The sequence below is a fragment of the Myxine glutinosa genome, chromosome 8 (genome assembly GCF_964187855.1).
Source record: "Myxine glutinosa chromosome 8, kmMyxGlut1.1, whole genome shotgun sequence".
In the NCBI taxonomy this organism is placed as follows: Eukaryota; Metazoa; Chordata; class Myxini; order Myxiniformes; family Myxinidae; genus Myxine; species Myxine glutinosa.
Window position 1 is genome coordinate 47,680,298 of NC_136268.1, and position 25,767 is coordinate 47,706,064.

General features: G+C 45.9%; 1 protein-coding gene across 1 annotated transcript in view; it reads right to left on the reverse strand.

Moving 5' to 3' along the window:
• The window catches only part of LOC137432057 (la-related protein 7-like), a 70,943-nt gene extending 51,487 nt beyond the window's left edge, over nt 1-19,456 (reverse strand). The window contains exons 1-3 of the mRNA XM_078783236.1: nt 19,354-19,456; nt 3,007-3,190; nt 687-787 (exon numbers count right to left, since the gene is read on the reverse strand). Coding sequence (XP_078639362.1) covers nt 687-787; nt 3,007-3,175 — 270 coding nt within the window. The 5' untranslated portion in view covers nt 3,176-3,190; nt 19,354-19,456. The remainder of the gene's footprint in view (nt 1-686; nt 788-3,006; nt 3,191-19,353) is intronic.
• Between the last annotated feature and the right edge of the window lie 6,311 nt (nt 19,457-25,767).

Consider the following 25,767-nt stretch of genomic DNA (forward strand, 5'->3'; position numbering starts at 1 on the left):
CATAACTTTTAAAAATATCATGTGATATATCGCTTTTCGCCCAATCTCTCAATGGTGAAGAATCACTTAGAAATTAAATAACTATCGTATCCAAAACCATTTTCTGATCTTCACCAAAATCTAATCGATTCGTCCTTGTCACACATCCTACCTGTCCACAAAGTTTCGTCCGAATCCGTCCATAATTTTTGAGATATCGTGCTATGTATCGGTTTTAGTCCTCACTCAATGGTGAGAATCAGTTCAAAATTAAATGAAACTCTTATCTGAATCCATATGTTCACCAAAATCTAATTTAGTCCTTGACACACACACACACACACACACACACACACACACACACACACACACACACACACACACACACACACACAAAATCTAATCATTTCGTCCTTGTCACATACGCTACATCTCTGCCAAATTTCGTCCGAATCCGTCCACAACTTTTTGAGATATCTTGTTCACAGACAGACAGACAGACAAACAAACAACCAAACAGACAGACAGGGGTGAAAACATAACCTCCATCCATCTTCGGTGGCGGAGGTAAAAAGTACTATATTCTCCGGTGTATTAACCGCACCCCTAACTTTTAACCATTTTTGCCGATGAAAAAGTGGGGTTAATACACCGGAAAATATGGTAGGGGAGGAGAAGAGAGAAAGCTGAGACGCCAAAGAAGTCACCTCGAGTGTCGCAGAGGATTTTAGAGCTCTTGCAACTAATGCAATATCTGTTGTGAGCTCCTTCATTTTCTTGAATGTAGTCAGAGACGATATTGCAATATCTAAAAAAGGAAGAATTGAAAAGCAAAATGTTTTTTTTACAATTTTTTAAATAACATACAGGAACAAAAATTGTATAACATTATGAAGGGAAACTAGTGATAGAAAAACAAGATGGCGGCCATATCATTTCGTCTAGGTACTATGGTGGGTGGAGGCAAGCGACAGTTGCGGTTTAAAAGAGCTTAAATAAATGACGACATACTGGTGGACTGTTTGGTACACTGAACAAATGTGGAATTTTGAAGTGCACCAGCACATTATGACCTACTCTTTTCAAAAGGCATTACGGTATCTTTAATGTCTCCCAGTGAATGTTAGCAGATGAGAAACCCAGCTGTTCGATTGGGTACATATTGCCGCAATACCATTCCTGTGAAGCACAAGGATGACAGTTTATAGCTGGGTTGGGAACTGAACCCAGACGAGACAGCTCAAAGGCAAGTTGCACTACGTCTGAGCTGTATCGCTAACAGGTGTGTATAGCAGATACGTAATGGGCCAAATATTCTCCTCTTGTGACAAGTTATTTTTGCATCTCCAGCCATTAAAACACAGAGGTTCCACCTCAAACAGAAGCAAAGTAGAATATAAAAAATAGAGAACCAATGGTCCTGTTGCTCACCTGGCTGGTTGCCAAAAAGTGGAGTGATGGATGGATCAGGTAAAAATAAGAGGTGGATTTAGAATAAACATTTTAGGTCAGGTAGTATTGACATGATATTCACAGTAGTGCAACTTCCTGCTGTCTATGAGGCTTAGTTTTCGAGATATTACCCACTTTGGGTGTGATGATGTCACTTCTGGTTGTGTCAACATTTGCCAGATTTGATAAATATGAAACTCCAAGGGGTCTATAATTCATGTTTTTCGAGATTTTGCCCACTTTCTGTATTATGATGATTTCAGAGAAGATTAATTTTAAAGGTTTTCCTTTGATCCAATATGTTGGTGTTGGCTTAGCGGTTAGGGTGCCGGCTTGGGATCCTAGGATCCTCGGTTCGAATCCCGATCGATCGCTGAATTAACGCCAGGGGGGTTGACTCATGACTCAGCCTGTCATCCTTCCGAGGTCGGCAAATTGAGTACCAGCTTGCTGGGATGAATGATCACGGTATGTACCCCAATTTAGAATAGGTAGGTACACCATATCGTATCCCTGTGCATCGTAAGAGGCGACCAAGGGTTGGCGTCAGGAAGGAAATCCGGCCAAAAAAACATTGCCTCAAACAGGGAACCATGATTGTCATGGGGCCCGCAAGGCTAACCCCCGCTCCAGCGGGGAAAATGGCCTTAAAACGATCATTCATTCATTCCTTTGATCCAATATGACTGCCAGACCACATGACCATGCAATGATGCAATTGTTCTGAAATTGTATTTTCTGCATGTAGTCGATGACATATGTAAAGTTTTGCATTTATCAGTTAAGCGCTTTCAGAGAAGAGTATATTTAAAGGTTTTCTTCTGATCCAATATGGCTGCCATATCGCATGACTGATTAGATCATTGTTAACAAATAATGTTTCCCATTGGAAGTCATTAACAAATTTAAAGTATTGCATCGATCAGTGAAGTGGTTTCAAAGAAGATTTTAAAAAAGGTTTTATTTTATGATCCAATATAGTTGCCATAATGATATGACTGATGATGTCATTGTTAACAGATTAGATTTACCTGGGATAGTTGATCACAAACTTAAAGTTTCACATTGATTGGTGAAGCGGTTTGAGAGAAGAAGATTGTTAAAGGTTTTCCTGTGATGCAAAATTGCAGCCAAACTAGATGGAAATTCAAGTATTTTCAGACCTTCAAACATTAAGATGACCTTCTTGTAGTTGGAGGGGCAGGATGCCATGAAAAACCTTGAGTTCTACCACACGAAAGATCATCTTAGCCATGCTTGGTCACAATCCCACAGCAGATTCGCTGCTGCAAGTGTTTACAGACTGACTGATGGAGGAACGTCACACCATCTCATAAGCTCATCTGAACTACGTTCCAGGTGAGCTATAAATAAGTATTATATTTTGCCCGGTTTTGTGCTCATAGCCCTCCCACAAAGGAAGCAAAAACCAAGGCCACCTTCTCCAACTTCATTTTCTCACTGAATGTTGTCTGAAACAGCAAAGTATCTTTCCAGGCAAAGCCAACTTCATCATCGAGTTGCACGATCCCTCAGGTCTACATGTAAAATGACCACCGTTTGCACAGAACTCACCATTCTCCTCTCCCATCAAACCTCTGAGGTATCTGTCTTTGTGCAAGTTTGCATCGCTCATCCAAAACTCCACTTGCTTACGGATAAGTGACTGCAACTGCTTCAGCCTCGAACCGTCTCCGGTATCACTTGCTTCCGGCGCTCCGCCTCTGTCCGACTCGCTCTCCATGGGGTATGCAGCACCCTGAAACGAGCATAAACACAAATCCATATTCATTACAGAACAAATTAATTGCATGATGGCTCGACCTCTGCTTTGCTGCTCAACTTCACTCATTCATCTTCATGAATGAGCTCACCTTCGTCTTCATGCTGCTCATTCGTTCATCTCCAGGGCTTCAAGACAGCTGGTCCCCACCATCTCAGATCCTCAACAATCCAAAACCATGATATTTTCTGCTGTCGTTAACCTCCTCACAATGCCATCATTTCAAATTTCCAGTTTTTCCCTCCTGAATGTCCTTCTATATCCATCAACTCTGAGAATTCCGTCTCAACTTCGGATATTTCCGGCCGTGAAAAACTATCCGTATTTCTAAACTAAATATGTAAACCGCTTATACCGTATTTCTGGCCGTGAAAAACTATCCCATACGGCCGCGAGATTTCTAAAAAATAATTCTTCGTCAATGTGAGAATATTTGATGCCGTTTTCACCGTCCGAAACGCGTAATAAGCTTGTAAAAAAATATTTTTTCAAATGCTCGAATCTCATTGGTTCTGGTCTTTGATGACGATTTTCGTTGAAGATAACGAGGTTGGTCTTAACGTATTTTAATTACTAATGAGAGGTTTCATTAGATTATGAATCAAAGAACGACGGGTGAAACAAAGTCCTATTGAACTTTTTCGCAATTGTTTTATGCAAACTTCCGCATCCGGTCGATGGCGCCCATCATTGAGCGCTTTCATTTTAGAAATATTTTTGCAAATGTTCGACTCTCATTGGGTCCGGTGTTTGGTGACGCGTTTTGTTGAAGATAACCAGGCCCGTGCGGGCCGATGTTGGTCTTAAATTATTTTATTAATACATCGGAGGTGCATAAGATTGTGAATCAAACGACGACGGGTGAAAGAAACTCCTAATGAACGTTTTAAATTTGTTATGCATACTTCCGCCCACGCAAGATGGCTGCGCCCACGGCGCTTCGGATTCTCGAGCCAAGGCATAATCAGGTTTTCAACATAATACGTACTCGTTTATTGACAACACCGGCTTCGCCGGCTACTAGTACCGACTGCAAAGCCGCAATGAGCCGGCGAAGCCAAAACCTCTTGCCACTATTTTACCCATCACCATGGCATCAGTAGGTTAGGTAGTTGGTAGTAGGTAGGTAGTGTTGGGGAATAAAAATATTCATATTGACCATATTGTTAAAACTACAGAATGTGATCTGGTGCAAATATGCCAATGGTGCAGTTTGGTAAAACTGTGAATCCTCTTGAAATATTTAGCTTCTGTTAAAGAGCTAACAGGTGGTCAAGAGAGAGTTAATTTAAGGAACAGAATGTGTAACGCTCTTGGACTGCCATCTGTCTATCAAAAATAGCCTATGTTCAGTCCACTGAACACAGGCTAGAAAATGCATCTGTCACCTCTCTGACAGTTTTAGCCATGGGCAAAATTCCCCCTCAGACAGGTCATACAAAGTGACCTCTCAAAGGGGTATGAAGCACTTTTAGCTTTCTATCCCAAACTATGGCTAAATAAGGCTTTTGGATAAAGGAACCAGAGACGCTTGCAGGCTCTCATGTCCCAAGGGGTATTTAACCTCTGGGTTGACCCTGCATGCTCCGCGACATCAAAGGAGTTCGGTCCTTTATAACCAAGAGAAAGTTGCTATTGGAGTGCAGTGAAACTTGGAGACCGACTGTGAAGTTCTGAAGACCTACAGACCGAGCTTCAACAAAGACCTACCGATCTCGGCTTAGTATACAACAAATTCTCTAAAGTGAATAAAACATTGATTTTGCTAAAACGAGTTTCTTGAAGTTTTAGTAGTAGAACAGTAGAAATTATCATTCTTCGATAGTAGGTAGTTGGTAGTAGGTAGGTGTAGTAGGTACCGTACCTGGTAAGACTTGGCAAAAGAGAACAGCAGACAGTCCTCCCCAATACCTGCATACCTCTTGCCACTATTTTACCCATCACCATAAATAAACAAGTACGTATTATGTTGAAAACCTGATTATGCCTTGGCTCGAGAATCCGAAGCGCCGTGGGCACAGCCATCTTGCGTGGGCGGAAGTATGCATAACAAATTTAAAACGTTCATTAGGAGTTTCTTTCACCCGTCGTCGTTTGATTCACAATCTTATGCACCTCCAATGTATTAATAAAATAATTTAAGACCAACATCGGCCCACACGGGCCTGGTTATCTTCAACAAAACATGTCACCAAACACCGGACCCAATGAGAGTCGAGCATTTGCAAAAATATTTCTAAAATGAAAGCACTCAATGATGGGCGCCATCTACCGGATGCGGAAGTTTGCATAAAACAATTGCGAAAAAGTTCAATAGGACTTTGTTTCACCCGTCGTTCTTTGATTCCTAATCTAATGAAACCTCTCATTAGTAATTAAAATACGTTAAGACCAACCTCGTTATCTTCAACAAAAAATCGTCATCAAACACCAGAACCAATTATTATTACGCGTTTCGGACGGTGAAAACGGCGTCAAATATTCTAAAATTGACGAAGAATTATTTTTTAGAAATCTCGCGGCCGTATGGGATAGTTTTTCACGGCCAGAAATATGGTATAAGCGGTTTACATATTTAGTTTAGAAATACGGATAGTTTTTCACAGCCGGAAATATCCGAAGTTGAGATGGAATTCACCGAATTAATCACTGCAAGCTAACCTCTTCTGGTGGACGAAGCTGCCGTGCCCGGAGAGTCAGAGACCAGCCCTGGCGAAGTTAGAAGACTACACACTTACTGTGAAAACGTATTGTTACGGTCCGCGGATTGGATGTTATTTACCGAGCGGAGGTAACCGCGACCTAACAGTTTCCCCGATTCTTCCCCGACTCACCCGATTCACCCAGACGTTGGCCAAATCGCGCTATGCCAAATCAATGATGGAAAGGACACGACGACTGGGAAAGATGAAACTACGCAAGGGGGTACAGTTCTCAAGACCTCCGGAGGAGGGTGTAATTACAGTGGTGGAGAAAAGGGGTAGATTACAAGGCAGAGTGAGGTAAAGACACAGAAGAGATGGGCACTTAAATACAGTCTTATCTATTCCCAGACAGACCACGGCCAAACGGACAAGGTAGACTTACACAGGGATTGATGGCAGGAATGGACAGGTAGGTTGATGGCACAAGGTGCACCGTGGCTCGGGGACAGGATAAAGCACAGTCCAAAGATGCAGGGAGGTCTCACAGCGCTCGGAGGGGACGTCTTGCTTTCTCCAGGCTCAGCGCGCATCTGACGTCACCTCTCTCTCACTGCGCATGCTCAACGGGGAGTGACACGCCCTCGGCTGGTTGGTTCCGCCTCAACTGGGGCCGGTCCGCCGCTTCCATTGGGTGCGGGGGTTACCGGGCTCCGCCCTTGACGAGGAGCCGACAGGGAGCCACGTTCCGCCCCTGTTGGGTAACCCCGTCGAGCACATGTCCGATGGCAGCTCGTTGGGAAGGCCTGGTGCCCTCCCACCACTCCTACCAACCAAGTCGGAGTGAGGACGCGCACTCCCTGCGCTCGTTGTTGTTGTTGTTGTTGTTGCTGAAGAGAACTGTGAGGAAGAGCTGCGGGGAGGTATTGGGAGGTCCTAAACTTCCTAACGGTGCCATACAATCACATTCTGGTGCAACGAAGGGTCAGAATTAATGGAAACGAATCCTTAACTGACATAGACTAAGAATAACTAGCAAGATGTCCTATCGTTGTCGACATGAGATGTGGTGGACCTGGATGCGACATTTAATGGGGGAAATAGGGGGAGGTCGGGTCTACAGAGTGTTGTTTACAGAAAATGGGACTAGGGAATGGGGGATTGGGGAGAGTTGGGGAGTATTGAGGAAATAGGGGAATATTTACAAGCGGATATGGATGGATGCAAATCCCATATCCGCAACAGTATGTTAAGCCCAGTTAAAAATAGGCCTTAAGCGAGCACATCGTATAGTTACTTCCTTAAGCTTCTTGTGACATTTATTGTATTGTATGCAGGTATTGCCATTGAGGAGGACTGTCTGCTCTTCTCTTTTACCAAGTCTTACCAGGTACGGTACCTACTACACCTACCTACTACCTACCTACTACCAACTACCTAACCTACTGATGCCATGGTGATGGGTAAAATAGTGGCAAGAGGTATGCAGGTATTGGGGAGGACTGTCTGCTCTTCTCTTTTAACAAGTCTTACTATGTACGGTACCTACTACACCTACCTACTACCAACTACCTAACCTACTGATGCCATGGTGATGGGTAAAATAGTGGCAAGAGGTATGCAGGTATTGGGGAGGACTGTCTGCTCTTCTCTTTTACCAAGTCTTACCAGGTACGGTACCTACTACACCTACCTACTACCAACTACCTACCTACCTACTACCAACTACCTACCTACTACCAACTACCTAACCTACTGATGCCATGGTGATGGGTAAAATAGTGGCAAGAGGGTTTGGCTTCGCCGGCTCATTGCAGCTTTGCAGTCGGTACTAGTGTCAGAAACCACCTTTTCTGATCGAAGTAGAGTTCCACCAACAGGCTTGAGAATGACGAGACCTTTATTAAAATAACACTTTATACGGATCCGGAGGAGACAGACATCTACAGCAAGCTACAGCAAGAACATGCCAAGTCAAGCCTTCCTGAAAACACATTGATTCTCATTCATTTATATATGAATACGATTATCAGAAAATCTCCGAGAGAACAAAGCGACTGGCGAGAGTCCCTCCCCGTCATTCCTAGCCCCCACCGTTATCCGCTCTGTCATTCGGGGGAGTGCAGCACGCACCTTATCATTCGGACCAGATGTGATTTCAAAACTCCGACGAGGCAGAAAATATAACTCATTAAAGGGAGGGTGCATTCTTGGCTTCGACAAACCCATAAAGTATATGGGTTTGTTCAAAATGAGTAATTCAGAGCATGTTTATACAGAGTCAAGCGTCGCTGTGATTAATACAAAATATATATGGTTCACGATAGGTTTTATGTCTGCAACCTAAACATTCTGCTAGTGTTACGCAAAATCACGCGCATGTGAGCGTTCTCCTGCCCGCGGCTCGAGGCGCCGTCTGAGAATCATGATAGGGATTTTACGACCGGCCTTATCTAGCCTCGAAAGTGCACACGTATACAATTTGTCCAACACGACTGAAGCGAGCCTTTCCTCATTTTAAATGAAAGCGAAGCAAAAACCTCATTGTAACTCAGGCGTCACTGTCATTAAACAAAACAGTTAATGTTTTTGGCAATTTATCAAAGGATTTATGTCTACAATTCAAGCAGCCTACCTAAGGTTCGAATACATTTTATTAACTCATGAAATAACATTATAGAACAGCATTTTATAACATAGCTTACGTGGTAATACGTCAGTCAACCGGCATTTATAATTGAGCATTAAGCAGTAACAAATCTGAGACCTGACATTCCTTCCTCTTGTCTCGTCGAGACAAAGTATCTCAAGAGACAACGTGCCACATCGGGCTTTATTGAAAGACCATCGTGTAATGCGGGTATCTCCCAAGGGCATACCGTGCGCCCATAGCGCCTCGCCCGTGCATTTGGGGAACGTGTCGTGTGGTGCGTGCTTGGAGCCTGAGGGCTCAAAACATGAAAGTTCATTAACGTTTCGGATCCACAACGAAGACGTCTGGTCCAGATGAGGTTCTGCTCCGCCAGAGGGTGCATCACTTCCCCTGCGGAACTGGCTCCCCCCACCCTTTGCAGACGCAGTCCTTGCAGATCTTCGAAGTTAATCAACGGTCATGCCCATGAGGTCCCTCACGTGTTGCTGTTCTGGGGAATACAAAATGTCGTCAGTATCTTGTGTCTCAATTTCCTGGTCAGGGTACAGAGCGTAAAAATCCGAATCCGAATCACTTGAAGCAAAGAGATCCGCAACATGTGGATCAAAGAGATCCGAAACATTTGAAGAAAAGAGAGGGACTTCCTTTATGTCAAAGTCTCCCATGGGCGCCTGGTCGGCTTGCGGGTCTAGGACATCCGCGTCGGGTCCCTCAACCGCCAGACCCAGCGTCGCAATCAGATCCATAGTTGGGTCAGAAGGGGGCGTGCAGCTGTCAGCTTGTAATACATAAGCAGCGTTAGCCAGTACACGCAAGGGGTTTATAGCACAAGTATCACAGTCATCACATACACCGTTACAGGCAGCAGCCAGTTCCCACATGGGATCCACACAAGTATCACAGTCATTACAAAATTCAATGCAATTTTCTGGAGCGCCGGTCGCAACTGCCTTGTTGAAGGACCCGTTCAGGTCGACGGCCTCTGTGGTCAGAGCCATAGTCGTTGTCGGCGGCTTCTTCACTTTCCATCCTGTAAAATACTTTCTCATACAGAGGAGGACTAGAGATTTCATTAGTGCCCCCCAAATTACTACCCCGATTATCACAGCCAGTGCGGTCAATAACCACTTCACTATGGTGCCCGTCCATCCCTGGAACCAGTCAGTGAGCCAGCTAAATGTATAAGAATTTTCGCGCGCGATCCGATCGATCGTCAGGGCGTGGCTAGTTTCCCTTAGTCTCACTTCTGCATCACCATTGTACGCATGTGAATTACCGTGTCCAATAGTATGTCATGAGCCGTAGCGGTGTCGTTTGCCACCTTTTCTAGGGCCAAAGCCAATTTATCTATCCGGAAACTATCCATGACTGTGCCCGCTCCTGGGAAGAAGAAACCAAACACCTTTTCCCATAGACTCCCGTGTAGTTTAGTGGTTCCATCTTCGTTCATGACTGACCTCTTATAACGCCTGTCCAAGGACTTTGGGTCTAGCTCATCCAGTATCTCAACGTCAGGAAGGACTGAACCCAGATAACATGTGCCCCCCCCAATTATTTGGTAAATAGGGGTAAGCCTTGTCGCCGCATATAAACATTGTCCCATGGGGTGGGACCAGGTGGGTGGATAAGCACTGGAGTCCCTTTACCACCCCATTAATCCTACTAACCCCCCTAGAGAATGTTATAGCCGTTATGTTGTGGTTGTGTTTATCTTGCAGTACTATTCGTAGTGTAATCCCCGAGCTCCCTTGTCCCAGCTTCCCGGGGAGAGTGTAGGCGCATTCTGATTCTCCCATACGCAAGTGGCCGGAACCCTGGAGGCAGACCGTCCCTTTCTGTGGTTTGACCCAGACGGGGGCAGGCCTCTCGGCCACATGGGCAATCATTGACGGGCGATAATTAAATTGTCGATTGCAACTCTTGCCGTTGTCAACCCCTTCTCTTTCCAGCGTGGTGACTAAACATGGGGAATCGATAGGTTGTGAGCAGAGGTCATTGAGGGACAGAGGTAGCACTATCATGTGTATTCCTGTGGTGCCTGCTTGGGGAAAGTGCATGCACGACCAGCAGTGTGTCCTATTTTGAATTGTTGCCACCTCCCTGGCCACTTTCCAATATGTGTTTTCCCCCTTCTTTGGGGCCTTATTCTGGGGGTGTGGCGTGAGTATGTATTCGATGCATGGTGTGTATTTAGTTTCGCCCCTGGCCGCGCCAGGGGTCCAGACGCTGCACCGGACCTGCATGGTCATGTCTTTCCCTAGGCGTGTGCGTGTTTGTAGCTTAAAATCAGGGGTTCCCCATTGGTATCCTGGTTGGGCCAAGGTCTTAATTCTAGCTTGCCCGTCTTCCCGGAACTCTCGTTGCTTTTGTAGTACCATGCCAACGCGTCCAGGCCCTGCCGACAGTGCTAGCCAATTTATGTTCACCCAATTTGTGTGCAGGGCTTTCTGTTCGAAACATGGTAGTGATACTCTTTGTCCCCATGTTACGGTGAGGTGTCGGGTTTCGTTTTCGCATCTATTGGAATCGGAGTTTCCCCTAGCTGCTGTCGCTATCAATAGTATTGTACCTATGATTAGGCCCATCCTTACTGTGGTTGCTGTGGTGTAGTGTCTGGTGCTTGTATGGCCAACTTACAGTGCGTGGCGTGGATCCACGAAGTCTTGCCCTCGCAAAAGACTGCCGTTGGTGTAGTCAGCAACACCTGGACTGGTCCCTTCCACCTTGGTTCCAAGGCGTTCTTGCAGGTGAAGTGCTCCACGAACACCTGGTCTTTTTTCCTCTGGTGGAACACCTGGTCCACAAGTCTCCTGGGAGCGTCTGGTCTACAGGTCTCCAATTCATAGATTCAATTCATTCAATTCATAGTTTCATAGAACACCTTTTCTCCAATTTCCTAATCCACTTTTTTTCAAGTGGATCCAATTTTATCCAATATTCAATTTTTAAATTCAATCCCATTTAATCCAGTCCAATTCAAATTAAATTCAATCCTTCTCTCAGCATCCCATTACCTGTTTCCAACATCAATAAAAATAAAATTATAAAATTAATAAAAAATCAATCATCTCAACTCTCAAATCGAATCAAAAAATAAAATAAACGAAAATTACTTCAGCGAGAGTTTCAACTAGAATTAACACAAACCAACCACCTTTAACCTCCATTAACACAAACAAACCACCATTAACCTCCATGAACCTCCCCCTATTATTTATTTATTTTCACGAATAAACAAATAATAGAAATGACCTGGTCTACTTCCAATTTCAATTCTGGTCAGTTCTGGTGTCTGGTCACACACAATGTTTTCCTCACCCACTGTGATTCGCTCACAATAGATTCTCACTGTTATGTCTGAAATTAAGCTACCCTACTGGGTATTCGTGAAGGGGGTCCATCTTTCCCAACCCCTTCCTTCACACCAGCCACTTCACGTTGTCCACCATACTCACTGAATTGTCATCAATTCTGAAATTCGTCTCATGAAAACACATCCCAGAGTCTAGTGTAACAGCCAGACAAACACATAGACACGCTGAAGACCCCAGGGTACCCATCAAACTAGCTTGTCCCCAGATCAACAACACAGCGAAACATGTAATTTTACTAAAATAATCACTTACTCATAACTAGCTGGATAACTAGCATAACTAGCTCAACACCTGGAACTCATAACTAATACTCATACCACTAATTACTCATAACTAATAATTACTTCTGTAATTACTCATGCCAATACTTACTCAAAATAATGTAATATCCCAATCTTCACCCCTTATGCAAATCGAAGCACCCCGGACAACCCACAACCAATATCAACCACTGTAGCCGCCTTCCCCTCCAGGCAGCCACACACAGCCACATACATCTCCACCCACGTCACACAAGACAACAGCCAACGAGTGTGTCCACCACACAGAAACCTTTGGCAATGCAACAACCGAACTCCCAGACAACCAACAACAAAACCCAATCCATCTCCATGGCTCATCAAGCAGTTCCAACTTAATCCAGCTTCACATACCGATTTCCCCAAAAACTCGTGAAACTTCACCCCCATTCTGGAAAAACCCTGGACTAAACCCTGACACCCTAAATAACTTCAGACCCATCTCCAATCTACCCTTTCTGTCAAAAGTTTTGGAACGTGCTGTGGCCACTCAACTCAAACATCACCACTCTGCCAATAACCTGTATGAAACATCCCAATCCGGATTCTGCTCCAGCCACAGTACTGAAACTGCTCTCCTCAAAATCACCAGTGACCTTTTCTCTCCTCTGATGCCGGCAACCTCAACATTTTCATTCTCCTCACCTCAACGCCTCCTTTGACATCATCAATCACACCATCCTCCTCACCCTGTTTAGACCAGCTTGTGCCTATTAAACCCAAATCAGTTCACTCCCAAGCCCACAAGGACCACCTACTACTCTCAAATTATCCACTCTGGCTCCGGAATCCCAAAAGCACTCTTCTCTACAATAAACAAACTAAATAAACAAACTTTACAACGTGAACAAACTCCTCAGCGCCCTGGATACCGCCACCTGTCATTCAGAGTAGACAACAGCATCTCCTTTCTGGCTTTCAGCATCTCCTTTCTCCTTTCTGGCATCCAAATAAAATTCTGGCTTCAAATCAACTTCCTCGAACTTAACTATGATAAATCTAAATTAATCTTCGTTTGCCCCAAACCCACTCACCAAATTCACCCATAACTTTGCCCCCAACATCGATGGTCATTTGAACACAAATTGAACAAAATTAATCGAACAAAACACTTCCATTAACTCGACATTCTTTTCACAGCACCAAGTTCACTTGAACATCTTTTCCTGGATACTCCCTCTTATCCAACTTTCAATAAACTGGAAAATGCTTCGCCATGGAATAGTCCACCACTCATGTAAATAATCATAAGAGTTCTGCGAAACATCTCCATCTTTAAAACTTAGCCAACCAAATTTAAACCACATGTTTTCCCCCCAAAAAACAAGTCACATTCTTTGTATATTGCCAACATTGTTCATCGTTTAAGTATCATCCAGAACTAAATTTTTATAAACCATCAACTTGTAGATGCATTTATTTATATCCCATTAACCCAAGAACTCTCAATTGCTTGGTTATATTTTAGTAATGTCATATATCCATATTTCTTTTCCAAAATGTTCCTGATATACACATTAATCCCATCTGTCTTTGTTTCCAGATCAACTCAAATCAGGAAATCAACACAAATCCTTATTACCTCCAATCAATTCAAAATTAAATCAACAATTCAAAACCAGATCGGATCAGCGATCAGAAATCACTTTTCCAATCAACAATTCATTCAAAGACCAAGCTTAAAAACACAACTCTCATCTTACTGTGACAAGTAAGCAACCAACCTACTTCACACTAAAACAAATAACTTTTCATCACCCCTTCCTTGATGGAAAAACTTGATGATTACACAAAGTTCCCGTTTACATTTTGTGACTCACAGCTCCTGCCTCCATGGAACAATGACGCCTGAGCACTCAATTAGCCCTCCCAGTACCAAAGACTTACAATCAGACCGACAGACAAACAAATAACAGAGGCCTGTCGCCAGCCCCAGCACAGGACATCACCTTTCCGGGCAGGTACAATATAATCCACAGCATCGAAATGCCAATTTCTATCCGGAGCCTCGCAAAGCCAAAATCCATGCATGCGTGCTCCATCATGCAACCCGATCTGTACTCGGTGCGCCCGGCGCCCCCTATAATCAGTGAGTTATAATAACCACAATATCTCTGGCACCCAACTCGTGATACCACAATTTAATCCACGTTACTTGCATCTCTTCATCCTCACAAATGTCCTCCATTTAACGTGACTCAAATCCATCTTCTCCAGATTTAAGTCCTATATATCCTGTCGTTAAAGCAACACCCTGTAGACTCTCTTAAGAGGAAGGGCTGACTCCGCCTGTCGTTCTTCCAAGGTTAGTGAATTACCTCTGACCTTTCCCTTGCATATCTCGAACAAAGGTCAACTAAACTTTAAAAGGTCAAACTTCGAATTGGTCAACACAAATGCATCGATGCATCTTCCAGCCGCCACTCCGCACTGTACCTTACTGTATGAACAAGACTTCCTGTTGGAACTTGGCTCCGGAAATTAATTACTCTGTCTTGAAATCGTTTATTTTAGCCATCTTAAATAAATCCATCCATCTATCCATCTTATAAATCCATCTTAAATAAAAATCCATCTTATAAGTAACGTATTCGTCCTGTGACATTGCCTGGCATATATGTCGCAGCCGGCCACTATTCCGACATGGCTCGTCTGACATGAACGTCCGACATCCAGCAAAGTCGAAATGACCCACAATGCATTTGGGCACACATCCTCCTCTGAGAGTGGGCGAGTTATCGCCAGCACTCTGAGCAAATCTCATACAGCACACCCGTGACTCGCGGCTCGCTCGGCTCCTGTCTGAACACCCAATATCCCTCTACCCAAACTTCCACGGAGCCGCACGGCGGAAACACAGGTTTGTACCACACTTTAGTTAAACGACCATTGCCAGGATTCTCGGATAGACGTTTAATTTCACAACACACATGACAAAAATCCGATTTAAATTCAGAGATCGCCGATCGACCTGGCACAACCATCTCAACGCGACGACGCCACGCCGCCCCCCGTCTTGGCGCGCACCCTCGTGCCTCCACACGAATCCCAACACTCCCTGCACGCCGCTCTATTCGCGTTCGCGGCGGGGTTTACATCGCAAAAAAACAGGATCTCCGACGCTTGACCTCTCTGATCCAAAATGCACTATATGACACCAATTCCAAAGGTGAGCTGCCTCAGCGATACATCCCACACATACAATACACAATATCTGCCATTGAATGAACTCTTCAATTCAAGTAAAACACACATATTGATTCGAATTCTGCAACCATCTCCAAGAAACCGCTTCATATCAACAGTAGATCGACAAGGGCACTCCGGGTGCTTTCCTGACCCGATTTATATCAATTCGCTTCCCAAACAACTCCCAAACAGATGAAAATCCGGACTCAGTTCAGGACCTCGCCTGTTCTCTCGGATAGACGTTAAAATGGACATTCCCGGCCTGAATTTCCCCCAAGTCGAGCAGATCGCTTACAAAGTTTCACACCGAAACCCTCTGCTTTGCACATGACACACAGACAAACACATTGGCCAGACACACACGTCAATTAACATCCCAATATACATTCATTCCTCATTCATATACGAGTGAGTCTCCCATTCTTCGCGCGAAACTCAGATCGACTCAAATCATGCCTTTCTCCAGCCACTCCCAAACAATCTTTGCTCATTCATGTTACGTCTCTCATTCAAGGAAAAGGATTTTTGGGACGGGTTGGACGGGGGTTGGTTGAGGTGAAAGAAAAAAAAAAGGGAAGGCAGGGCGGGGTGTTGGGGTGTTGCCTAGAGCCCTGGGACTGAGCTCAGGTCTTGGGGGGGTGGGGGGTCTTGGTCTGGTATCTGGTCCAGCGGCATCACTCGCTGATTTACTTGTTTAACTACCTCCTTAATTGTTTTGTCCTGAACTTTGCTTCCTGAACTTGCTTCCTTTGGCTCTGAAGCTTCAAATTCCTACAATGCAGCTCCTGCTTCAATTTTCAATATTTCAAAACCTAACCTGTCCTTCTCACCCTGTGGCCACCTGGCCCATTTCCTGTGAGCTTATTTATTTTCTCTTGTCCACCAGATCCTGGCCTGCTTTATCTGGACCTCTTGTCTAGAACTTAGTCTAGAGCTTCCTGGCTTGACCTCGTAGTTGTCACTACCTTCTTGTCAAACCTACCTGGTACCTACGCATTTCACCCTTCCTGGCCATGTCCCTTTGGCCGTCTAAGTTAACCACAGCCCTCCTTCCCTGGCATGCAATGGCATACCCCATCTTGTCTCTGGGCTGTTCCTTCCTGGAAAGTTCTCGGCCTCCTGGTTTCAACCTATATGGCTGTCCGACCTCACTTTCCCCCTCGTCCTTGTTAATTATTACGTTACCCTTAAATAATATCCAGCGCAAATATTGTAACGTTACTCTTAAATAATATCCAGCGCTAAATCTATCCTTAGCTTTACTCTTAATGTTTATCCAGCGCAAATATTGTAACGTTACTCTTAAATGATATCCAGGTGATTTCAACAAAGACACGTCATTCTGTGGCCTGAAATGAGCCTCTACTTACAATTTCTGTTCGGAGAGCAGGCAGAGCAGAAGGCAGAAAGGAACGGGCTGAACCCGCTCCAGGAAGGAAGGTACGACGTGCCGGCGTCCCGGCGTTCGGACAGCCTTCCTTCTGTCGCTCGGGGTCCGCTCTCTCTGTCCTCTGTCTGCTGCAATCCGAGTCACGGCACCAAATGTCAGAAACCACCTTTTCTGATCGAAGTAGAGTTCCACCAACAGGCTTGAGAATGACGAGACCTTTATTAAAATAACACTTTATACGGATCCGGAGGAGACAGACATCTACAGCAAGCTACAGCAAGAACATGCCAAGTCAAGCCTTCCTGAAAACACATTGATTCTCATTCATTTATATATGAATACGATTATCAGAAAATCTCCGAGAGAACAAAGCGACTGGCGAGAGTCCCTCCCCGTCATTCCTAGCCCCCACCGTTATCCGCTCTGTCATTCGGGGGAGTGCAGCACGCACCTTATCATTCGGACCAGATGTGATTTCAAAACTCCGACGAGGCAGAAAATATAACTCATTAAAGGGAGGGTGCATTCTTGGCTTCGACAAACCCATAAAGTATATGGGTTTGTTCAAAATGAGTAATTCAGAGCATGTTTATACAGAGTCAAGCGTCGCTGTGATTAATACAAAATATATATGGTTCACGATAGGTTTTATGTCTGCAACCTAAACATTCTGCTAGTGTTACGCAAAATCACGCGCATGTGAGCGTTCTCCTGCCCGCGGCTCGAGGCGCCGTCTGAGAATCATGATAGGGATTTTACGACCGGCCTTATCTAGCCTCGAAAGTGCACACGTATACAATTTGTCCAACACGACTGAAGCGAGCCTTTCCTCATTTTAAATGAAAGCGAAGCAAAAACCTCATTGTAACTCAGGCGTCACTGTCATTAAACAAAACAGTTAATGTTTTTGGCAATTTATCAAAGGATTTATGTCTACGATTCAAGCAGCCTACCTAAGGTTCGAATACATTTTATTAACTCATGAAATAACATTATAGAACAGCATTTTATAACATAGCTTACGTGGTAATACGTCAGTCAACCGGCATTTATAATTGAGCATTAAGCAGTAACAAATCTGAGACCTGACACTAGTACTTACCGATATGAACAGCGATGTGGCTTTTGATGAAATTCTACATAGCAGGAGAGAGTAGATCGACTCGTGACGAACTCTTCCGATATAAACGGGCGGCTCCGAAGAAACACGGCAGCGTGTGCAAAGCGACTGAGAAACAGGTGTAGCGGCCGCTTCCGTGTTACAGATTCGGCACGCACTCTTCACACATAAACGTGCGACTGAAAAAGACGTGTAGCGGCCGCTTCCATTTTGTAGAATTCAATCTTTTTTCAAAATGGGCGCCATGTACTGTTTAGATTTTGATGATTTGCGTGTGATATGATTCAACGGATGTTTATATGAATCGTTTAAAATAAAATAAAAACCTTCAATTTCTGATAATTTGCCTTTTCATTTGGGCTTCTCAATTGAAGCCCCGCCCATAGGGCGGGTACCGTTGCAGCGTTGCTAGTTATATTTAAAATGAATCGGGACTTCCTTCCACTTGTATCCACTTAACACATTCTAGAATTTTCCATGTACCCTTTTCACCGAATGAAATCACTCTGCTGTGCGTGACGACATGAATGAAGCAACTCCCAAATCCGAACACAGAAATAAAATCCGTGTTAAAATAAACCCGTCAGAGCTCACAAAGCAAACCGCAATTTTCACCATAAGGATTTATACCAGAGGAACGTTTCCCCAAAGTCTGAACTCGGGATTCCTAAACCATCCATGGACAATCCACATATGACATGTACGGAAAGCTCCAAACCTCAGGCATCTCGCGATACCAAAAAGAAAATACAAAAAGTTAATTTTGACCCCTTTATTCGTCGAAAACTGGTGCGGCCTAGCAACTAGTCAAGACCATAGCCTGAGGTAAAAGCGCGATTTGTTTACTCGACGATAATATAAAAACTACAAATGTCACAAACATCAAACTTACCTCATTATTCTCCTCGTACAATAACCAAACTCCCGTCGGCAATCGTTGTTCTGACCATTAAAATAGCAAACAACGAGAGAGCAGAGCGGAAATTGAACCTCTTGTCTTACATCGCGCAGTCAATCCGCCGCCAAATCAGTTTAACCTCGAAAGGCTTGTTCAAGAGTGAGCACACCACATGGTTGGCCATATCACTCAATGGTGAGATTCACTTAAAAAATTTAATAATTCTCAAATCCGAATCCATATTCAGATCTTCACCAAAATCGAATGGATTCTTCCTTGTCACACACCCAACCTGTCCACCAAGTTTCGTCCAAATCCGTCCATAACATTTTGAGATATCACGCTATGTATCGCTTTTGGCCCGAACTCCCAATGGTGAAGATTCACTTCAAGAATTATAGTAGCCGGATCCGAATCCGGATCTTCACCAACATCTAACAGTAATCATTTCGTCCTCGTCACACACGCTACATCTTCACCGAGTTTCTTCCGAATCCGTCCACAACTTTTCGAGATATTTTGTTCACAAACAAACGGACAAACAGGCAGGAGTGAAAACATAACCTCCATCTACCTTTGGTGGCGGAGGTAACGAAATCAGGATAAATGTAAAAGGTCCCAATGAAAATTCGCCTCATCGCGGCTTTATTTAAACCGTTGAATCCTTCCGCTGTATCACTCCGCCTCGCTCCGCTCTACGCTGCGTTCACGTGTCCGTCCTTGGAGACGAGTTACGGAATGTGGTTGCTATGGTCTTTTGCACATTAATATCGAGGGACTCGCTCGAGGCTCCGTGAATGGAGGGACGATGTTTATTTAGATTAAAAACACGTTTATAACGGATTATTCTGCACACAATGTATTAATTAATATAAGTACAATACATTATGTAGTTTTATGAAATGAGTTTTTGATGAACGTTTATGTTTAATTGCAACGCTAAATCTATAAATTGTAAGAATCCCTTGATTCGGGTAACAACTCGGTCCACAGGGTAGAGGGGTCTCTCCCGAGTCGAACGAGTCCTCACAGGTCTCTCTACGACGCGGGATTGACGAGTTATGGACCAAGTAACACGCCGCATTCATCTATTTATTACGTACGTCCCGTTCATGTATTTATTGCTGCGGTCACGTGTCCGTCCTTGGAGACGAGTTACAGAATGTGGTTGCTAAACAAGAATGTATCAATTGAATGCAGGTTTATTAGCAACAACGATGAACAATCAATCTGTAAGACAAAGAAAGCGATGGTAGATATTAGAATAAGATAATAGATACAGAATATGCAAATAACAATGCGCAGTATTACACAAGATGAGGACGCAATAGAGAACAGCACCATACAAGAGTTGTCTATCTCCCTTTCCCAAAAACGTTCAATTGTGACACAGAATAGAACGAAACTGGAGACCGAGAAAAAGGATCACATGAGTTTATAATTGATATTCTTCTGAATTGAATCGGGCTGGTGGTTTGATAATCCGCTTCGGGCGGCCCGTCACCACCCGATCAATCGTCGGAGTCCTCTGAGGGCAGTTCGTAATTTCCTGGTCCATTGTGGGAGTCTCCGGTGGGTGGTTCACTATCGCCCTGTCCGACGCCGGAGTCCCCTCCAGCTGGTCCATCATCACCCGAACCGTCAAGGGGGCAGAAATAGGCAGTGACCGTGGAGGTGTGGCGGTGGTCTGCACATGTGGTTGGTTAGCGACTCTCGCGGGTGGTGTCATCGCGGTGGTGGAGCGGAGTGTCTGTGATGGTAAGCCCGGCGCAATGACATGTTGGGGTTCACCCTTCTGGGGAGTGGTAACAGGATTGAGACAGACTCTTGGAGCGGCGATGGGTTGGGTACCAGGCATTAAGTATTTCGGTACGATTGGCATAACACTTGGCATAACGGTTGGCAGCATGCCACTTTTGCCAGTCGTAGTGGGAGTTGTCATGCTGAAAGGCGTAAAACGTCGCAGGAACTTACGATTCCGGAGAGTGATTCTTCCGGAGCCATCCACCTTGACAACGTATTGATCGAATTGTTTTACCTCAATCACGGTTCCGGTCCGGTCCCATTTTCGTGGTTCCAGGCCGGTTTGGTTCTGGATCCGGACATGGTCCCCGACGGCCAGTGGAGGTAGTTTTGTCGTGTGTTCAGAGAGTCTTTCGATCTCCCTGGCATGCCGAATGCGCAAAGCTTCCTCACAATTGTTGCGTGTTTCCCGCCAGGTGTCCGATGGCAAGCATCTGCCTGGGATGATGGGTATGAAGTCCTTGACTGGCCTCTTGAAGATGATCATGGCTGGAGACAACCTAGTGTCCTGATCCGGTGCATTCCGGTACTGGAGTATTGCACGTTGGAACCGATCAGTGTCTAGTTCACCATTGGAACCAGTGTTATCGGTGATCATTCTTTTCGATGTTTTGACTGCGATCTCGGCACGACAATTGCTGTGTGGGAAGGCAGTGGATGACAACCGATGGTTAATGCCCCACCGACGCAAGAAGTCTTGGGTGTCATGTGCCATGAATTCTGGCCCACCGTCAGATGCCAATTCGTCGGGGATACCATAAGTGGCGAAGTTCGACCGCAGACATTTCACTAGGCCTTGTGCCCCGCCAGTTGTTAGCTGAATGATTGGCCAATTAGAGTAACGATCAACGGTGACCAAATAACTCCGACCCTTGTGATGAAAGTAATCTGAACAAACGTACTGGAAAGGGTAGGCAGGTTCAGCTGAGGCTGTAGGTGGAGCGCTTGGTTGCGATGGGGCCATCCGATTGCAGTGTGAGCAGCGATTGCGCATCTCATGAATCTGGGGAGTGATTCCAGGCCAAAAGATCGAGCCGCTGGCCCGGGTGGTCATAGCCGTGACTCCTTGGTGAGCAGCATGAAGATTCTCAAGGACAAGCTTCCGTAGCTTCGGTGGGATGATAATCCTCCCCTTGTAGACCACTATGCCATCAATAGTGTAGAGGTGTTCACGGAAGGGAAAGTATTCCAAAATGGACACAGGGAAATCGTCCTGACTGGCAGGTAGACCCTGCTCAATAGAATTGAGTAACTGCAGCATCTGAGTGTCACTTGCTGTTTCGTCCCGAACATCGTCCCAAGTGACGGACCGCACAGAATCGAGCATCTTGATGGCTGCCATAGAAATAGCCATTTCCATGCCAGTGTCGTCATCTGTGGTCCACAGCCCAGTCAAGGTGTGCTGTCGTAGTGTAGTCGATGTGGCCACATCCATAATGGAGGAAATGTCATCCACCAGTGGCAGTCGTTCTGATGGTCTGGCACCCGACGGATGTCGTGAAATCGCATCTGGTACGCAGTGTCGTTTTCCCGGGATGTGGATAATTCGGAAACGATATGCTAGAGTCCTTTCTTTCAAGTTGGCAAGCCGCGTGTTATGGATGTCCTCTAATCGTCTGTCACCAAGAAGCTTGATTAAGGGCTTGTGATCGACGGCAATAATCAGGTTCTTGCATCCCAACACAAAATACTGTTACAGACGCGGCTTAGATGTTATTTACCGAGCGGTTTGGTATGACCACGTCTGCACAAGTTACCCGATTATACCCGAACGTTGACTAATCGCGCTACGCTAGATCAATGAAGGAAAAGACACACGGCTGGGATTAAAATGACACGACACCAGGGATACGGTTCTCAAGACCTCCGGAGGAGGTTATATTAGTGCGGAAGGTTCAGATTACAGGGATGAGAGGTACAGCATAGAAAGACAAGCACTTAGACACACTCTTATATTAACCCCAACAGACGACAGATAAACGGGACAAAAGGCTGACTCACACGGGGATTGATGGCAAGGAAAGCGGGTATTCGATGGCCAGCACAAGGTGCACCTTGTGCTCAGGGACAGGATAGCGCGGCCCAAAAGATGCAGGAGGTCTCTCAGCGCTCGGAGGTGGCTCTCTTGTCTTCTCAAGCTCGGGGCGCATCTCCCGTCACGTCCGGTACGTGGCCGCGTATATCCGGCGGGGAGTGACACGCCCTCGGCTCGTTAGCTCCGCCCCAGATGGAATCGGCACGTTGCTTCTCATTGGGTGCGTGCTGGGGGGGGGGGGGGGGGGGGGTTACCGGCTCCGCCCTTGACGAGGGGCTGACAAGGAGCCCCTTCGTGGTAACCCCGTCGGAGCGCATCGTCAATGGCGGCTAACCGAGCCGGTGTGAGGACGCACACTCCTCCGCGCAGCGCCGTTGTTGTAGTTGTAGTTGTAGTTGTAGTTGTTGTTGTTGTTGTTGTTGTTTGGGGAAGAAGACGGGAGGAGGCATGGGAAGGTCCTAAACTCACTACTGGTGCCATATAATCACATTCTGGTGCAACGAAGAGTCGGAATTAATGGAAACGAGTCCTTAACTGACATAGACTAAGAATAACTAGCAAGATGTCCAAAAGTTGTCTACGTGTGATGCGGTGGACCTGGGCACGACATTTAATGGGGGAAAAAGGGGAAGGTCGGTTCTACAGAGTGTTGTTTACAGACAATGGGACTAGGGAATGGGGGATTGGGGATAGTTGGGGAGTATTGGGGAAATAGGGGAATATTTACAAGCGGATATGGAGGCCAAATTCCATATTCGCAACATTGCACCCTTCTCTACCCTCGGGGCGTCCCGACCCGATAAATTTTTACCTATTTTAGTGTGGCACTCAGATGTAGTTCCCTCTACTATTAACTCTACCCTGAGTGCGACAGTTTTACAGATATTCACAAATGAGTAAATATGTCCCCCTGCGACGTTGCACCCTTCTCCTCTCAGAAACACACCCACAGGATAACCGAATCCGGAAAGAATTCGCAAACTAAACATACAGCCGGTAGGGAGCATTATTTACACGACTACGCTGCTATTTACACTACGATCCAGGACCTGTTTTTGGAGGGACACATGCAGATGTTATGCATAGAGAGCGCACGCATGCCAGCATCGATACACCAACCCACGAGTGCTCTGTGGCCTACGGCCTTTAATAACGTGCAGAGCACCCTTTCCCAGCACGAAAAGCACCACCCCATCATGTACAGTCAGCACCATCCGGTGCACCAATAAAGTGTTTATAATCACCGGTGGTGTCGCAGCCGGCCGATGTTCTGCCGCTGGTCTTGCCTTCGTGTGGTGCACTTGGCCTTCTTGCCTCTTTCAAAAATAAAGAAAGGTGCCAACCGCGTCCATTTCTATATTGTGGCCGTCAGGGGGCCAACTGTTAGTGGTTCACCTTGTATGGCATAGGTGCCACGTTGACCCATAGGTCCATCCATGGGTGGTGCTTGGCCGCAAAAGAACTGCGGTCCATTGTGGGTGGCCACAAACATTGCGGTCCATATGGTGTATCGATCCAAGCAGCAAGCAGCGAAAGTGCAGGCCCACAACTGCGAAGCCAGCACCTCTCTCTCCTCTCTCTCTCTGCCCCAAAGCCAGATCCTCGGAGGTGGGAGACAAAAGAAGCAGACAAGTGAGTAAGGTGGTAAGGGCGCAAAAGTGCACGCAATGCAAGGTAATGCACACTGGGGGCACATGGGAACCAGGTGAGACAGGTACGTTCCTACCGTACGCTCCCCCCCCCCCCACCAGGTAACCTACATGGCCCCTCCCTTACCCCTTACTGTATCCACAAAACACAACACTACCCATAAACATCTACTTTACAAATCAACAAACATCCCTACTGTCTTCCCTGTTCCTCCCATATACCAAATTCGTCTTCTCTCCCTCCTAACCAATCAAATTTGCCATTTTCAACTCAACATCATAATTTGCCATCTCCAACTCAACATCATAATTTGCCATTACCAATTCATCATTAGTCCCTCCTAGGGAGGGAGAGATGGAATCACCCCAATGTCTCATCCACGTCGTGATGCGTCTCACAAATCCTCACCGCAATTCTCATTTCCTGCACAGAACAAAGAAAACACAGGTGTGGAGTCATCATCATCACCACAGGCAAGTGGCTGCGTATGGTGCGACAGGTTCATCAATCCTAACTATTTCCTAAATGACTTTAACAACTTTACACTACCCGGGGTCTTTCTCCGGCCAAACCATTGGCCCTCTTACACTATGGGTTCTAAAAACCAATTCCCATTGGCCAAACTGTGGTGCTTTTCAATTTGGGGTCTCACTCCCCCGATTCATCTCCCGGTGCCCTCGCACAATTTCTGGGCCGCGACGTGTACCTCTCCCAGCGGGTCTACCCACCTGCACACCTCCACCACTGCAGTTGCCTCCGAGCTTACCTGCTCCTTACCCTAACCTAACTACCTGGGGAAGGCCCTCTGGCGCTCTCCCCACTCGGTGCCCTCTCTGGCACTGGGCTGCCCGATCCACACCCGGGATCCTCAGGCACCCACTCACAACTACCGGCTCCCAGAGCCCACCTGCGGCCTCACCTGGCCGACATCCTCACAGTGGTGGAGTGCCCAACCAACTACACACACTAACAGGCTACACGCCCAGCCATTTCCACAACACTAATGCACCCATCCACAACACCATTCTGCAACCGCACCACAAATGCCAATATCCAACCACAATTTACCTGTACCCTCTACCTAACACTTACACTACCCGCCCCGGGTATCCGTGATAGGGGTCCACTCTTCCCCCATCCACACCTTCGCACCATGCACACCACTCCGTACCACTTACTCCAACTCTCTCCACACACCTGTACTTGCACACCTGTGCTCTCACACCTGGTGCCACCTGCACCCTTCTCTCCCCAAGCGCATTCGCGCTGATCCACAACACTCATTACTCACACACTGCTCCACACACCTGTCCAGTTGCACACCTGTGCAATCACACCTGTTCCATTCTCACACACACGGCATCATCTCAGCTAACTACTCCCTTCTGAAACTTGCGCTTCCCAGTCGTCCCTTTAAACTATTGCGCTCCCTCGTCATTATCATCCATACTAATCTACCTGCGTCCCCACTACAGGTATCAGTCACTAACTAAACTTAAC